The sequence below is a fragment of the Ictalurus punctatus genome, unplaced genomic scaffold (assembly GCF_001660625.3).
Source record: "Ictalurus punctatus breed USDA103 unplaced genomic scaffold, Coco_2.0 Super-Scaffold_100056, whole genome shotgun sequence".
Lineage (NCBI taxonomy): Eukaryota > Metazoa > Chordata > Actinopteri > Siluriformes > Ictaluridae > Ictalurus > Ictalurus punctatus.
The window spans coordinates 1,933,590-1,952,293 of record NW_026521088.1 but is presented as its reverse complement, the minus strand read 5'-3'; the positions used below and the strand labels follow the sequence as shown (position 1 = coordinate 1,952,293).

General features: G+C 40.4%; 1 protein-coding gene and 1 long non-coding RNA gene across 2 annotated transcripts in view; one reads left to right on the top strand and one right to left on the bottom strand.

The window, feature by feature from the left end:
• LOC108261599 (NACHT, LRR and PYD domains-containing protein 3) overlaps nucleotides 1-4,911 on the top strand; it is a 619,868-nt gene extending 614,957 nt beyond the window's left edge. The window contains exons 14-16 of the mRNA XM_053678834.1: nucleotides 961-1,007; nucleotides 4,568-4,709; nucleotides 4,889-4,911. Of these exons, the coding sequence (XP_053534809.1) occupies nucleotides 961-1,007; nucleotides 4,568-4,709; nucleotides 4,889-4,911 (212 nt within the window). The remainder of the gene's footprint in view (nucleotides 1-960; nucleotides 1,008-4,567; nucleotides 4,710-4,888) is intronic.
• A 3,723-nt stretch (nucleotides 4,912-8,634) lies between these two features.
• On the bottom strand, nucleotides 8,635-10,005 carry LOC108262068 (uncharacterized). The gene is made up of 3 exons (XR_008394766.1): nucleotides 9,914-10,005; nucleotides 9,579-9,817; nucleotides 8,635-9,492 (listed from the first exon to the last, which is right to left on the bottom strand). It is a non-coding gene; the product is annotated as an uncharacterized LOC108262068 (long non-coding RNA).
• Nucleotides 10,006-18,704: the final 8,699 nt, after the last annotated feature.

Here is an 18,704-nt window from a genome sequence, read left to right as displayed (position 1 = left end):
CCTCGGGTGTCAGAGGAAGCACATGCAGACCTCGGAGGGTCGTTGACCCTAGAGGAACTGCTACAAGCCCTCCAGGGTATGGAGAGTGGCAAGGCACCAGGGATCGATGGTCTACCGGCTGACTTTTATAAGTCTTTTTGGCCTGAAATGGGTGCAGACCTACTGGAGGGACTGGGTGACAGTTTAGTCACGGGGCGGCTGCCACTCAGTTCTCGCAGAGCAGTATTGACTCTGTTGCCCAAAAAAGGAGATCTACACGACATAATATCATGGAGACCTGTTTCAGTTCTCTGTGTGGAATACCGACTGCTCTCTAAGGTATTGGCAAACTGACTTAGTAAAGTCATGGAAGAGGTGATCCATCCGGACCAGATCTACTGTGTGCTGGGTAGATTTATTCATGATAACAATTCGTTCATTAGGGATATTGTAGAGGCCGGAAGGATTTTTAATTTGGAATGTGGTTTGGTTTTAATTGACCAGGAAAAGGCTTTCGACTGGGTTGAGCATACCTACTTATGGAACGTTTTGGCTCCTTTTGGTTTTAATTCGGACTTTATCGATAAAATAAGAGTTCTGTACCGTGACAGTGAAAGCATACTGAAGATTAATGGTGACTTGTGTGCTCCTTTTAAAGTTCATAGGGGAATAAGACAAGGATGCCCGCTATCAGGCATGTTGTATTCCCTTGCGATTGAACCTCTTTTAGCAAAACTGAGAACAGAACTGCAAGGTATAAGAATTCCAAAGTTTGAGGGTGTTTTTAAACTATCAACATACGCTGATGATGTGGCGATACTTGTTGGCAGCCAGAGGGATGTTGATACGACGTTGAAGATCACTGACGGTTTTAGAATTGTTTCTTCCGCCAAGGTAAACTGGAAGAAAAGCATGGCGTTTTTAATCGGGACCGCTTATTATGGTGTAGAGATGGTTTTAAGTATTTGGGGGTGTTTTTAGGAGACGAAGGGTTTATGGGGAAAAACTTCGAAGGGACTGTCGAGAAGGTAAAGGGTCGGTTGGAGAAGTGGAATTTTTTAGTTAAAAAAGTGTCCTTTAGGGGGCGGGTACTTATAATTAACAACCTGGTAGCATCATCCCTCTGGCATAGGCTTGCGTGCATCGATCCTCCAATACATGTTTTATCTGAAATCCAGTCAATTTTAGTTAATTTTTTCTGGGACAGTCTACACTGGGTTCCACAGAGTGTTCTGTTTCTCCCCAAGGATGAAGGGGGACATGGACTGGTGCACCTGCAGAGGAGGACTGCAGCCTTTCGGTTACAGTTTGTGCAAAGGCTGCTACATGGACCTGTAAATGCAAACTGGAAGGCTGTAGCATGTGCCATTTTACGGACACTTGAAGGGCTGGATTTAAATAAACCTCTTTTCTGGATGGACCCGAAAAAGATGGACATCAGGAAACTTCCTGTTTTTTACCGTAATGTTTTTAAAGTGTGGGGACTTTTAACAGTGCAGAGAGTACAATGCTCAAGATCTCTCTACTGGCTGCTGCAGGAGCCAATCATAAATGGTTCCATTTTAGATGTTTTTCAAAGAAAGCCGTTTCCTGCGCTTACGGAGGGGTTCTGCAGGGCTGGAGTCGTCACTCTGGGTGACCTACTGACCGTAGCAGGACCGGGTTTTGGGAACGCGGTGGCAGTTGCTGGGCACATAAAGATGAGGTCAGTCCGTGTAGTCACGCAGTTCCTTGTGGAATGGAGGTCCCTGTTGACTGAAGAGGTCTTGAAAATGCTGGAGGAATATTCCGGAGGGCTAATTAGTCCCAATGACCAAGATCCTTTTCCAGATTTTAGTGTCTTTTCAAATGTACGTGAGTGCTCAGGTGTGTTTTTTAAATCTGCAAAACTAGGTTTTGTGGGTCCCAAGTTACCATCTGGGAAAGAACTGTACAAAATGTGTGTACTATCTCTAAATAAAAAGTTTCTGGACAAAAGAGTCGACACACCTTGGCGTTCTGTTCTACAGATAAAGGAACATGTAAAGCCACAATGGAGGGCTTTATACAAGTCACCATTAACAAAAAAGTGTGGGGATTTACAGTGGAGGATTTTACACGGTGCAGTGGCTGTTAATTCTTTTATCTGTGTTTTAAACCCTGATGTGAGTTATGAATGTCCTTTCTGTGCCGTGAGAGAATCTGTTTTTCACATGTACATGCACTGTGTGAGATTGAAGCCTCTTTTTACTGTTTTACAGAGACTGCTTGGCCATTTTAATGAGAGTTTCACAATCAAAACTTTTATTTTTGGTTTTAAATACTCTCAAAAAAAAAGGTTTAAGTGTCAGTTGATAAATTTTATCAGGAGAAACAAAATTGAGTCAAATTCAGGGGACAGTATTTTAGTGGTTTTTGTGATTCTGTTAAAATCTAGGATATTAATCGATTTTAAGTTTTACCAAGAGATGAAAGACTTTGTATCATTTGAGAATATATGGTGTCTGGAAGGGGCATTATGTGTGGTTTTAGAAGAAAAAGTGAGATTTCATCAACTTTTAAAAGACTGTGTACATACTGGTTGAAACTTGTTTGCTTGTTTTATATTCTTTACTCCCTGTGGGTTTAAAGGCAACTGGAAGGAGAATTATTTTAATTATCTATTTATTTATCTCTCTCTCTCTCTCTCTCTCTCTCTCCTCTCTCTCTCTCTCTCTCTCTCTCTCTCTCTCTCTCTCTCTCTCTCTCTATATATATATATATATATATATATATATATATATATATATATATATATATATATATATATATATATAATTTACTTTTTAGGGTCATTTGCAATGTGTCATGATTTCCCCTTGAAGCAGCGTGCTCTAAGCGCGAATGCGCGAGCACCTGCTTTTCCGTTGTTGACAGTAGTGACATCTGGACACGTGTGTGTTGTTTATGTTTCTGTCATGTCTCCTCCCTGTTCTGTCATTGGCTGGGATTTCACATGTGTCTGTATTGCCCTCAGCAAGTTTACAGGCTTATCAGTTTAGACGCTGATCATGTCCACATATATACCGCGCGCCTCCCAGCACACAACGCGGAAGATTAATATCTTAGAGTTAGTTTAGTTCGTATCGTAGTCATAGTCACGGTCCATGGTTAGAGTTAGTTCGTGCTGGATTATCCGCTCCCAGTTCCTCGTCATAGTTCGTTTCTCGTTTTGTTTATCGACCCGGTTTTCCGTGACCACGATCTAGATTCCAGCCTTGCCCAGTGTATGCCTGTTTGCCAATCGCCTGACCTCTTGCATGTTTGCGGATTACGTTTTGGATTACGTTTTGGATTTGTCTGTCTGTCTCTCTTTCAAATAAACAACTGCTCATCCTGCACTTGCATCCGTCCTATCTCTGCTCCGTCACGATACGTGACACAATGACTCTGAGGGACCGAAATAGGTCGATGTAGCTTTTAAAAGCTTGTAAATAAAAGGCTTTTGAAATTCAATTCTCTCTCTCTATCTGTGACACTCTCTCTTTATCTCTCAGACACTCACTGACTCTCTCTCTCTCTCTCTCTCAGACACTCTCTATCTGACACACTCTCTCTCTCTCTCTCTGACACTCTCTCTCTGACACTCTCTCTCTCTCAGACACTCTCTCTCTCTATCTCTGACACACTCTCTCTCTCTGTCTCTCTCTCTCTCAGACACTCTCTCTCTCTATCTCTGACACTCTCTCTCTCTCTCTCTCTCTCTCTCTGACACTCTCTCTGACACACTCTCTCTCTCTGACACTCTATCTCTCTCAGACACTCTCTCTCTCTATCTCTGACACACTCTCTCTCTCTCTCTCTCTCTCTCTCTCTCTCTCTCTCTTGACACTATCTCTCTCAGACACTCTCTCTCTCTATCTCTGACACTCTCTCTCTCTCTCTCTCTCTCTCTCTCTCTCTCTCTGTCTCTCTCTCTCTCTCTGTCTCTCTCTCTCTGTCTCTCAGACACCCTCTCTCTGAAAATTGTCTTGAAAACACAACATGAAAATGGCCCAATTCCACCAGGTTTTAATAAAGTTGAGCAGTTCCAGGAGGTTGTTCTAGGTAGCACTAGAGTTAATCTGTCATGTATGGGAGATAACTGTCAGAATTGGAGGCTGCATTGGTGTAGTAATGAATATTCTTCAATGTCAGGAGAAGGTGTATGTAATCTACAGAGAATGTGAGCAAATGGAACCTTTCTTTCACTATCCCATAAACTCAATTCAGATGGGGGTCTATTTAGTAGATAATCTCTCATCTAGCCTGAAATGATTGAGTTGAATGGAAATGTGATGAAGTATGTGAGGCTACCATATCAAGGCCGATTTGTTGCAGTGCGTTTACTGCACATAAAGTGGTAATGTAATTGAGAATGACATACAGCACTGCCGCATCAAAATAATTCATTTTTCAGTTATTGAATTCATGCATTTTTAAAGTCATTTAGACATGAAATTAGATTAGGTGTCTTGGGACATTAGAGAGGTGTTCACCACTGGAATGTTGGATGTCTCTGATCCATGTATTCTTAGGAATGTTTATAGCAATTTAAGTTTTATTAATCTTTGTTTTTTTCACTGAACAGACAGCTATGAGGAAAGAAGGAGAAAGGTTCGAGAGGCTGAGGTTTGATCTGACCTTCAGACCAGAGGGGACTTCAATATCCTTTACAGAAATGCTGACCAGTAACCACACCATCTGGCAGCCTGAGGATTTCACATTTGAACGTAAGTGTATCATCCCAAATCTATATAATATGAAGGGTATAGGTCAGAGGTCTCCAACAAGATCCACAGTCCTGGAGAGTTTAGCTCCAACCCTAATTAAACACACACGACCCAGCTAATTAAGGTCTTCAAAGACTGCTTATCTGTTTCTCAATGTGTTGTTCTGTATCACACTGCAGCTGAACATGGCCCAACTCTGTAAATGACTTCAGTGGCCTCCATGTTTACATGTGACAGCGTGCTGCGGTGACGTGTTTTTTGTTTGTTTGTTTGTTTTTTGTGCGCATACGGGTCAGTTTAAGACCATGATCAGTTCATGCTGAAATCTGACATTGGCCACATTTTAAAAATTAGAATTGAGCAATGAGGCTTGCAGTGTGAATGTAGCCTTTGTGTCCTTGTGGACTCCTTTAACGTCATCATCCACTGCCGAAGTTCAAGTCCACTGCTCAAGAACGCAAATACAGAGGACACATAAAAATTCCCAGATGTATTATTCTTGATATTGAGGATGCATTGGATAGTGAGCTGTGCACAAGTTGGAAAATCCCAGAAGTCTTTGGGGCACTATGACGCTGGGCAATAGAAGCTGTCGATCAATGTTAGGATTGATTCAAAAGATTTGGAAAATTCATATTGTCAAAATTAGTGTGATATTTAATGTATTTGATGTGATATTTTAACATCCAAATCCACAACAGCCTCAACAGACTCTATTACACGGATGCCAAAGGACTCCTCAGACCCCTACTCCTGAAGTTATTGTCAGTAAGTATGTCTCAGTTTGTCAGCAGTGTGTGTGGTGCTTGAAAATTTGTGAACTCTTTTGGATTTTCTATAGTTTGTGATTGTTGACCGGGAACAATGTATAGAATAGTTGTAAAGGAAGGTAGTTGCATGTTTGGGTCGCTGGGCTACGGATTTCACAAATGCGGCTGAACGAGACTTTGATGCATGCTGGTGTATAGTTGTGTTTAAAAGCTACAAGGCAAACTGATTGGTCGTACATCTAAGACATGTGACACGAACATGGATTTGGAACAAATGATACAGATCATGTCCTAAAAACCTTAACAACTGGCTCGGGTGCCCTAACCTGAAAAACAATTTTTAGAAAAATTGCAATACACATTTATTTTAAAAACTATTTTATCACAAATAAATTAGCATTCAAATTTTTTTTTTACCTCACCAGCTCCACAAGAGCCTTCAAGATCTGGGTTCCAAGAAACACCTTTCCGTGCAAAGAGCTCTACAGCCACCTGAAGTCAGTGCCAGTAAGTTGGTGTAGGCCAAAACTAGCAAATATTTGGACGGTGACACTATTTGCATACGTTTGGCTCTGTATGCCACCACAATGGATTTGAAATGAAACAACTGAGATGCAATTGAACTGCAGACTATCAGCTTTAATTCAAGAGGTTGAACAAAAATATCATATGAAACGTTTAGGAATTGCAACCAGTTTTATACACAGTTCCCTTATTTAAGGGGCTCAAATGAAATTGGACAGATGAACCATAATATGATAATCATAAATAAAATGTTCATTTTTAATACTTTGTCAAGAATACTTTGCAGGCAATGACTGCTTGAAGTCTGGAACCCACAGACATCACCAACTGCTGGGTTTCCTCCTTTGTGATGCTTTGCTAGGCCTTTACTGCAGCTGTCTTCAGGTGTTGTATGTTCATGGTTCTTTCTGCCTTGAATTTTGTCTTCAGCATGTGAAATGCATGCTCGACCGGGTTGAGATCAGGTGACTGACTTGTCCATTGCAGAATATTCCACTTCTTTGTTTTAAAAAAACTCCTGGGTTGCTTTTGCAGTATGTTTTGAGTCATTGTCCATGTGTAAAGTGAAGCGCCGTCCAATTAACTTCACTGAATTTGGCTGAATCTGAGCAGACAATATATTCACATACACTTCAGAATTCATCTGATTGCTTTTATCTTCTGTCACATCACCAATAAATACTAGTGACCCAGTGCAATTGGAAGCCATGCATGCCCATGCCATCACACTGCCTCCACCGTGTTTTACAGATGATGAGGTATGCTTTGGATCACGAGCTGTTCCAATCATTCTGGTACAGTTTGATCTTAGTTTCATCTGCCCAAAGAATGCTTGGTCTGGCTTGTTTAGATGTTTTTTTGGCAAAATCTAATCTGGCCATTCTGTTCTTGAGGCTTATGAATGGTTTGCACCTTGTGGTGAACTCTGTATTTGTTCTTGTGAAGTCGTCTCTTCATGGGAGACTTGGATAATGATACGCCTGCCTCCTGGAGAGTGCTCTTCACTTGGCTGGTGTTGTGGAGTTTTTCTTTACCATGGAAAGGATCCTACGATCATCCACCACTTTTGTCTTCCGTGGACATCCAGGCCTTTTTACTGCAGAGCTCACCAGTGTGTTCTTTTTTTCTCAGATTGTACCAAACTGTTGATTTGGTCACTCCTAATGTTCCTGCTATCTCTCTGATGGATCATTTTTTACAGCCTAAGGATGGCCTGTTTCACTTGCATTGAGAGCTCCTTTGACCGCATGCGTTCACAACAACAGCTTCCAAATGTGAATGCCACACCTGGAATCAACTCCAGACCTTTTACCTGCTTACAGGCTGTCTGCAGGTCCTTAAAGTCTTATCTCTCTAGATTTTTCCTTTCCTGGAAAGTCATGGGAAGGAAATACTGGATTTTTCTTTCACTGTTGGAGCAAATGGTAATGCAAACAGGATATTTGCTCTGATCACCCATCTATCTCTATAGAAGTTTACCCTGCTGTAGTTTACTTAAACCCAGGAATGGATGTATATGCATGAACACAATCCATTATAGCTGATGTATCGTGTAGCATGACTGAAGTGATGTGCAGGTCTTCAAATCTAATACTTTTTAATATCATAGTCAAGAAATTTCCAATAATGTAAGTGCTGATACCTGCAGCTACCCTGTGCTTAACTGATGAAATAGCGAAGGAATAGCCCACACCTGTCCATGAAACAGCTTTTGAGGTAAAATGGCCAATTACTTTTGGTCCCTTGAAAAAGAGGGGGCTACATATTAAAGAGCTGTAATTCCTAAACCCTTCCTCCAATGTGGATGTGAATACATTTGAATTAAAGATGAGAGACTGCACTTGAAGCCCATATTCATTATTTAACTGTAACTTGAATGTTTTGATAAGCAGCCAAAATAACACAACTTGTCAGTGTCCAAATATATATGGACTTAACTGTGTGTTTATATGCATATATGTATATTTATGTATGGTTTTTTTTTTTCATTAATTGTTTACATTAACCCTTGTTGTAGTAATAAGGGGAAAATATAGCTAAGAATAACAATAGTTTATTTTCCTTAAGGTCCAAACCCACCACAGCCTCAACAGACTCCATTACATGGACACCAAAGGACTCATCAGACCCCTACCCCTGAAGTCACTGTCTGTAAGTTTATCAAGTTATGTTTCAGCTTATCAGCAGAATGTTGCTGAGCATATAATGGCTAGTTCAAACTGCCCCAAAGAACGGCAACAAATAATTGCTGGAGTTTGTTTGATCAACGTAGTAATCACAAGCTCAGGTTTTCTCATGCCTACTTGTGTGTTATATTGTGGCACATTAATGCTACCATCTCTTAAAGAAAAAGAAAAAAATTATGTTTGATGCATATTTTCATTTGATTGATGGCATTTTTACTTCTCCAATATTTTTGATACAGTTTTATTTATATTTTGCTTCTATGAGATGATGCACTTTAAGGACCAGTCTAATTTGATGTAAAGATTTGTAAATGATCAGGAATGTAGCACATGGAGGTGAAAGCAGCGGTCTGTTTATTTAAATTTGAAAGTGCAATAAAAATATGTTGTCTCTAAAATCAATGAAATAATCATGATAAATAATCGAGATCTCAATATTGATCAAAATAATCAGGATTATCATTTTGGCCATAATCGTGCATCCCTATGTTCAACCCGTCTGTGTGTAATAAGCCTCAGCACTTTTATTATAAGCTACAAGCAATCTGCTTCATTACATTTATTCTCAGTGAATATGAAATTACTGCAGATATATTTATCATCCCGGGGAGGGTCTCTGTTTGCACAAAGGACCAATCACAACTGTTGTCTGCATACACACGACGCGTTATTACAGTTTTCTTTAGAGGTGCACATCAGGCAACGCAAAGGTCTGACGTAGAAGTATAAATAGCCTTTTTAGCGTGTTTCGAATTGCAGAAGTTGTCAACTGTTTTGCCTCATGTTCATTAGATACTGTCCGAAAGAACCCATTAGCATCAAGGGCAACAAGTGCTGAGATTGTGACGGTGATGAAAAGGTGGCTGCAGCTGGCTTCAGACCGTGGAGGAGGATGGAAGAGGTGCAACAAACAGTAGCTTGCCCTGACTAGGAACGCATAAACCATTATAATCAACGAGGAAAAAATTCAGCGGTGATCATTCTGGAGCTGACGAGTGTATGCCCAGGATGACTCTGTCTCCCCGGGCAAAGCCTGCGAACTTCACCCACTGCCCGGAGCTCAGTCCATGTACTTTAAAAAAAAAAAAAAAAACAACAAAAAAAAAGGACAGGACATTTCGGCTGTATGGTCTTGCCATGAGTGATGCTACTGTACATTTGGACATGTCAAAATATTCAGACAAGCGGAATTCAGTTCAAACTTTTTAATGAAGCGCTCACGACTCCACGACTCAGCTCCTTGCTGTGGCACATCGTTTTGGTCACGAGCATGCGCCATTCGTCAGACAGATTGCGTTCGCACTGTGAAGAGGAGACATTTCTCCATCACTTTAACGTTTAACACATTGGAATGAATTTGTTAAAAAAACACTTTAAATCATGCTTACGTAGGTTGCTAGAGCCGTGCGGGTGCCCCACACAGTGATGTCCCTTCCCACGAGTGCCCGCAGGGCAAGCTTGACATGCGCAGAAATCCTGGCCTGTGTGCCAGAAAAGAAAAGCCACCCCACAGAAGTCTCATATCCCAGCATATGCTTCCTCAGAAAGCTTTCAGCCACTTCAGCTCCAGCTTGGTGACGGCCAGCTTAGCGAGTCCGAAAGCGGAGGCAGGTTTGTGCTGCTTCACCTGGGAGAAAAGGACAATGAATGAAAAATATTAAACACCCCCATGTACAACACAGCAGCCCCGGAAATAAAAGTGAAATACACAGAAGTTACTTACATTGATCAGAAAGAGACCGCCGTCAGCCTTCTCGAGGTTCTCAAACTCCTCGGCTGTGAGGTTCTGCAGGACTCCGGTCCTGTGTCCGCTGAGAAGTGAGCACACAGCAGCCCAATGCAACGGTTGAGCATGTCCGGGTCTGCTGGATGAGCCTTCAGATCAGCCAGCGAAGCAGGGACAGCGTCCGACAGTTTGCCGTGCAGGAGCTGTAAGTACTCCCTCGCTCTTCTCCGCTCGCGGTCTCTGGAGACTTGACAGCCTCGTGGACCAACTCGGCCCTCGGACAGCCTCTCATCGAGTTAATGGAGGAACTTGGAAACATGCGTCAGAAATAACCTGGCCGTAGTGACCTTGTACCGCTGGCACAATGATTTCATCCATTCAAGGACACTCGAGACATTGTCGATGTACTTCAGGTGGGCTGCCAGGGGACTGTCCGCGTTGGCCCACATAAAGTGAAGGAAGCGCTCGACGTGTCTCCTCTCCTGCTTGCCGTTGGCCGCAGCTTTGGGGACATCGCTAAGGCCTGTCAGCCAAGCCGTGTACACTTAACATTGGCTACCTGGAGTTCGCCGCATTTACCTGGGAATAATGCACTAACGCCAGACACACACACACACACACACACACACTAAAAATAGGCCTAGAGATAGTTAAGTTACTCACACACAGAGCCACTACTCTTTCCGGGCAAGCTTCGAGGTGTTGGTGCAGCAGAACGAGTCAGAGAAGAAGCCGAGCGAGGCCACATCGAAGACGGCAGGTGGAGGCGGCGAAGCGGGCAGGCTGTCGGGCGGGCGGGGGGGGGCAGGCTGTCGGGCGGGCGGGCGGGCGGGCAGGTGGGCGGGGACATGCCGGGCTACTAGCGCTTGCGCTACACAGGCAAGTTACCAGACATCGCAGGCTTCGAACAGCCAGTGTGCAGGGAGTCAGAGTTTTTAATTAAGCACTTGAGCACCATTACGCGGTTCATTTCAGGCTCGCCATGACATTCCTCACAGTTGCCTCTGATTTCTATGAATTTCCCTGTGGCTGATGGATAGACCTTGGCTCTTTTAAAGACAAATGTGCAGGGGCTTTTCGCTTCTTCCCAAATGTGATGATCACGTTTCCAGATGCTACACTTCAGAATTGTGTATTGCCTTTTTTGTGTTTTAGAGAACTTGTTTTTGTATTGAATTGTTCCAGGCATGAATTCAATCCATTTCTGAAATGAAACTTCAAGATAAAAAGTCTGGCAATCTTTTGGTCTTGGGGAAAGGGACCTGGCTCAAAATGAGTGTCATCACTACTGCCACTTGTTTCATGATCACTTTCATAAATAAACCCTAAAGCAGTCCAGATGTTGTGTCTAATAATAATGCACCTGTAGTAAATCTACGCTAATCAGAATTGTGATAAGTGTTTTATTCATACAACCAACAGAAGTACCTCAATTTAGCTGAAAGGAGCTGTCTTGCGCTGTCTGATTCTCAACGGTCATCTTGCTCGGTTTGAATGACGCGCCTGCGCACTCAGCCACGCCCACCAGATGACTAAACAGTAGAAATGAATGGAATAGGGATATAAATAAATAGATCAATAAAAAAGATTGCACTTGGCATTCCATATTTTCTCCATCACTGTGATTGCAAATGTTATATTATATTTAGAGCTGCAACAACTAATCGATAATAATCGATTATGAAAATCATTGGAAACGAATCTCATTTTCGATTAGTTGGTCTGCACGGTGCGTTTACTCATTACATTACTTCTGTACTGAAAACACGCTTCGGGGAGTAAATATTAAAGTAGTGTCCTAAATGAAGTACTGTACACTTACACCATGTACTTACACTACGCACTACTCTACCGTCTAGTGCAACCGGGGGTCCGCGGACCCCTAGTGGTCAGTGGTGTAATTGCAGGGGGTCCCTGGGAAAGTTTCATATATATATATATATATATATATATATATATATATATATATATATATATATATATATATATATATATATATATATATATATATATATAACCTGAGTGGTAGAGAAGGTCAAGTGTTGCATTGATGGATAAAATAGAGAGTCAAATTAAATGTCACACCAACAATAAAATGTAAAAAATAAAATATTGAAATGTTTTGATTCAGTTTTAAATGTGTATTAATAAAATAAAGCAACATATAAATAAATGACTGTTTAATATATAGACTATAATTGTTGTGGAGTGAGGGGGTCCTTGTGGATTGCTCAAAATATGCTAGGGTTCCAGAGCTCACAAAAGGTTGAGAATCACTGGTCTAGTGTATGAATTTTAGAAAGGTAATATCATCTCAAATGGAACGCAGTAGTGGTGCATGACATCATACGCATGTAATGCAATGCCGCTAGCTTTAGCAGATACCCAGAGTCAGAGTCACCGACAATGACTTTCTTCAGTTTACTGTTTACGTCAACGTTACCTTTTATTCCCAAAAGGACTTCAGTCACCATCAGACATCAGATGGAGGAGTAATCATCAAGTGACAGGAAGAAAGTGTGCAACCTCCAAGTCCTGTAAGGCAGGGGCGCATTTTATATTAAACCACGGAGAAGATAAAACTTTACAAACTGGGGTTTGTGGAGCAGGGAAGCACGACAGTGATGCACGAGCACAAACTTCTGTCTGTATCCAAAATTCTCCACAAACTGTAAGGGGTTGGGGAAACTGGTGCAAGTTGATTAAAAGTAAAACTCTTCCCACACTTGATTCTGGGTGTGGCCCATAATGACTAATTGGCCTTCTAAACACAATATTCAAACTTCACAAATTGTGGTATACATGGACAACAAGACATTGTGAGTATGCATGTCATGTTTCATGGATTTCTGATGCTCTGAGCGCCAACAACAATTTTTAAAATATCAGCCATTTATATCAATGAGAATGAGAGAAGGCCATAACACTAATGTTGTCCACCAGAGAGAGCCACATGATAACAAATCCTTTCAGGTCTCATAGTTTAAAATCTCTGTATAAATAACTCAATTGGTCCACTATGCATACAATTCATTATAGTTTCATAAATTTAATAAAATCTAAAACCATCTAAGCCTAATCCGTTTGCAAAAGAAATCGTGATCTTCAAAATACCTTCATTTTTATTTATCCTAAATACTGAAAACATATTTGTTAAGTTGCTAGACATGACAATGCATTGCTATCCAATTAAAATGAAGACAATATTATTTGTATATTGTAATATATATATAGAATAACACTTCCATGTAGAGACACTTAAAGACTTGTATTATATTTGAAAAGAGACATGGTCAATCGTATAACTGTACACAAGCAGTTTGTGCTTGGATCCCGATAATCACTGCTTGCACCTATATCTGTATGTTGTCTTTCTTGTAAGGTATCCTTGAGTGTTATGAAAGGTGGTAACAAATAAAATTTATTATTATTATTATTATTGCATAGTTCTCCCATCTGACCATGCAGAGTCCATCAGTGGTGTTGTCCCAGTAATAGCAGCTGGCTGTGTGTAGTGCCGTGTCACTCTTCTGCATTATAGCCCAACTACCAATGTACTTAAATGCTTTTCCATGTCTGTTTTTTTTTTTAAATGAGTGCATGCGCTGTGATGCTCTCTGTCCACTGGTTCAGTTTGTTCCGACTTTAGTCCAACCCTGACACCTTCACATTCATCAGGCACTTAAAGAGATGTTTTAGGCTGAGCTGGCGCTTTGGGAAATAGTATAGACACTGGCCTGTGTGTGGTTTCTGTGAGCAAGGGGTATCACTGGGGACACTATTTGGAATGCTATTGTACACCTGTGCCTTTACCATTTTGACTCCTGTCCTGGAGTCAGGATCACACTGCTGGTACTGGCAGTGTCCGGCTCTTTTAAGAACTCACTTACACATGATGTGTCACTCACTGTAGGCCAATCAGCTACCCATTACCATTCTGTTTCTTTCCAGCAAAAAAGCTTTTTAATGCATTAAAACTCGTGTTGTGTTTCGCTAAAAGGGAATGCTGCATCCATGGAATTGTCATTGCCATATCATGGCACATATGGAGAAATGAAGCATTTGTTTTAATTCTATGTTGCTTGTAGCATTTTAAGACGTATTAAGGCACAAGTGAGGTGTAAGAGGCTGTGCTACACCCCACACAGTCAGCAGAAGACAGCAGCAGTGCACAGCAAGAGTTGCCCTGTGGGGGAACTCAGTTACCCAGAATATTCCAGGCTGATTAACTGGGATTGCCTGCACTTGCCAGGCCGGATGCTTAAAGCGAGACTTTGAGGTCACTCTTTGTCATACCTTTGTAGAGTGGAGAAAAATTGCCTGATGTGGGAGCTACTGGGGAAGGGAAGTTGGGTCAGAGCCACTCAAATGGCTCAATGCCAGGTGTCCCCTCAGGAAATTCTTTGAGGAGGGGGCTCACAACCTAGGTAAAATCATCTCCCACCCTCCCTGCTCCACTTTGGTTGCTCTGCTTCCTTACTCAGCTGAGGTCATTACTCCACTGCGTGGTTCCACTGAGGACATCCCCTACACCTCTGCTCTGCAGAAGATACCATTACAGCTCATGGCCTCACCACTCTCTCTCTCTGCTCTGCCTCCAATGTCACTACACCACCGTGTAAGGCCTGACATTCAGTGTATTCTACATTACACCCATACTGTTTCTCATTATCTCAATATCATTCAAAAATTGACTGTTCTGTCTCAGATGAGGCAGATGATTTTGAAGCTGTGTTTCCTGATATTGGTGTTGCACTTCCACCAAAAAGTGTTAGTGAACCTAGTAATCATTTCTACATTTGAATATGATCATGAGGCACATGGCACTCACTTCACTTATTCTACAGGGTTCGGCAGTGATTTGGTTCAACCTACTAAAGAGTGGAGAAGCGGATACCAGAACTTTGCATGCTGCATGCCCAGTTTTTGTAGGCAGTATGTGGGGTAAGTTTCCAGTAAGCACCTCTGCAGAAAAGGCTTGGCGTATTTGGTTATTTTTATTAATGTACTTAATTTTACTGAAAATTGGAAACAAAATCAGTGCTCACTGATATCCAAGCAACTTCATAAACCTTTTGTAAATATTTCTTTTAATCTTTGATTTAGTTGCTAATAAGTGGCTCTGCTGTCGGGGACAAGAGTTCAGGAGAAGGTGCACTCTGTCCAGGTCCGACTGAGACTGAAAATTGAAACTCTACCTAAAGCAAGCTGAAAAGATGTTCAGAACTAAGATATTTGGCATAGATCAAAGGGGCTGATTAGATTTGTACTAATTTTTTGTAATGTGTATATGAAGAATAAAATACAGAATTGATATGAAAGATAAATATATTAGTTTACTATTTTACAATATTGTGTAATCTCTAGATAAAGGTGATTACTGCACTTCCCTGTTTATTGTTTTATCAAAGGCTTGACACAGTGGATCATGAAATATTGCTGCAGAGATTAAATAATGTTGGTCTATTAAATCATTTAAAAATTATTGAAGTAATCTCAGAGAGGCTATTCGGGTTAAATAAAGGTTAAATAAATAAAGAGAGAAATAAAATGGCTCTTTCCACAGGTGATGGCTAATTCCTTGCTTTTCTTGTAATACTTGATTTAATCTCCCATCCCTTCAGTTTTCTCATCTCCGTGTAATGTACTTCTCTAATCAAATATCATTCGTTGGAATACCCCCTCTCATAAAGGGGTCTTCTACTCTCATGTTTAGTTAATCTGTCAGAGTTCTAGTCTGTTGTCTGCAAAAATACAACAAAATACAACAAAGATTCATTCTTCTCCCTTCCTGAATTCCTTTCCTTAATATCCTTCTGGTGAATGAAAAAACTAAATCCTTTAGTCTAGGACTATTTGTGATGTACATTAATCTAACCTGTTAATATCCCATCTGTGCTAACGAGTGATAATCCCAATAATACAGAACTAAAAAAATAGAGTAAATGAGGTTGAGATCTAGACATGTATTTACAGTTCTCTAGTCTCTTTTATCCCACTCATTTTTATTCAAAACATCCTATTGAATTTGTTTTTTACTGTGTACAACAATAGCGTTTAGTTTAAAGGGTAGACGTGCACGCACCCCTTTGTCCCTTATTAACTTACAACTGTACCACACTCAAAATATCACTCAGACCCTTCATACATGACATTTAAACTTTCTTCACTTTCTGTAAATCTCTCTAATCAGGAGTAATGCGTATGTGTATTTAACTAGTCTAACAAAATTTATCAACTATGAGCTTGGTTTCAATTTAATACAAAATTTGTTTCCTTCGCTGAGCGCCATTGTGAAAGGCTGTAAAAACGTTCCATTATAAATGTATCCATTTCATTTAAACTGTATTTGATCATATTAAGTTGGTGTTAAGTCTACTCATGTCACAAACTACATTTCCCATCCTGCACTGCGGCCCATAAACATCTCTGCCATGTACTGCAAATCCCAGATCACACACCTGCATTAAATGCACAGCACAGTCACAGCCACAGTATAAAGACTTTCAATTCACTCACAAATTGTGCAGTATACGCTCCATTCCTCATGTTTGTGACCATTGCACTGTCTTATTTAAATATTGAGACTTGTGTTTCGTATACATTGTATTACATATCCATAGCACACCGTATATAATATATATTTGTATATTCACACATTACTTTATTCTATTCAACAGTCTACGGTTCAGTAAAGAAACAAGTCACTCAAACTACACTGCTGCAAAGAGACTGTAACTGAACTAAACTAACAAACATGTCACTGCAGTGAGACCCACATCAGCACAACAACAGGTCACATCAACAGCAAAAGAAACCACCACGTAACATGCAACACTGTCCGATCCAGACACATGTAATCCATGCAAATCCTAATTCAACATTAACTATTCATCTTATTCTAGTGTGAAGGACTCAACACATCTGGAATAGACAGAAAACATGTTACAAAAAGTTTGAAAATAAGTGTAGACTAATATTACCATCAAATCTTACTAATTATTCATCACTGGACATAGGCACTGTTTAAAGAGAAATATACAGCAAATTATTCATCATTGTGCAACACAAATACCTCACGCCAAAAGAACTCACGCTTACACTTCTCAACTTAGAAAACAGCAGTTACATTATTATTATTATTGTTTATTTATTTATTTTTTGCTTTGAGTTCATTGCAATCGTGACGCAAGTGACCAGTTGGCATGGGAACATCAGGGCACGTAAAGATTTATAGACACATACAGGAATCAAAGATACACAAATTATTTATGGTTATTCCAGCTCTTTTCAGTGAGTCAGTTCATTTGGCTCAGCAATAAACTCCCAAACGACTCTTCATTCAGTACGACTAATGGCTTTTATAATTCAGCCAAATTTAGCAATATTTGGACCCATTATTAGTATGTGTGCACATATATCACTTAACTTGTTCAGTGTAGGATAATTATACTAACCTTTAATTGTACATCATTTTGGATTATGTTTTGCATCAAACCTTAAATAATATAAAAACAGACATTATTACCCATGTGTATTAAGTGTTTTATTTAGCTTGATCTATCCAAAACTCAAACCATTCCAAACAAACCACACTCACTACACTGCTGGAGTACAGGTAACAGCAGCGCACCCCTCACTCACGTACTCCAGTTTTAATCGAAGGTTCACATTTCAAATTCCTGTTGGAATCTTTCTGACCATGTTCATGTACAGTTTGTATAAGATTTAGTTCCACTTATTCCTACTGATTATTGTGCAGTGTTTAACAGAGGTACAGTATATTTTGAGATGTTTACATAACCTTTGAAAATAAATTATTGGTTTTAACTTTGCTTTCTGTTTCTGTTGTAGATTTTTATCTTATTTATTAAATGATCTGGTAGACAGAAAATGGGAGTGAGAAACTTTTGGTAGGTTTAGTATTGAGCCATAAGTTTAAAAAAAATAATAATGTTGCAGTGGCACGAAGCTCAGTAGAATTGTCTGCCATAAGTTTAATTACCCCAAAGTTCTATGATTTTGCTGTAGCAGTGACATTGATTTGGGACATCCATCCATCCAGCCATCCATTTTCTGTACCGCGTATCCTACACAGGGTCATGGTGGAGCGTGGAGCCTATCCCAGGGGACTTGGGGCACAAGACAGGGGACAGCCCTGGATAGGGTGCCAACCTGTTGCAGGGCACAATTGCACACACACTCACACACACTCACACACTACGGATCATTTGGAAATGCCAATCATCCTACAACACATGTCTTTGAATTGGGGAGGAAACCAGATCACCTGAAGGAAACCCCCGAAGCATGGGGAGAGCATGCAAACTCCATGCATATGATAGTTGTTGTTATTGTTATTATTGTTGTTATTATTATTATTATTATTATTATTATTATTATTATTATTATTATTATTATTATTATGAGGATCCCGTTGTGTGCTGGAGAGGCTTTTCCAGCCTGTCTCTCTACCACACCTTAAAGCATCTTAACATCACATTACAACAAATGAAAAGAACTATCAGGAACACCACAGAGGCTGCTGAGAGAGCTTCAAGAAGGCTCTGGAGGGTTATCAGCAATTTGGACATAGGCCAGGTCCAGGGAGTCTTAGGATTAAAGACCTGAAACACCCAGTGGCTCCAGGTTCCATCAATAATGTGTCCAAAAGCACATTGCAAGATGTATGAAAAAAACATGAAAATATTAATAATAAAAATTCATTCATTAATTCCATAAAAATCAGAAATGTTGGCTGGACTAGAAAAAAACATGCACAATGACC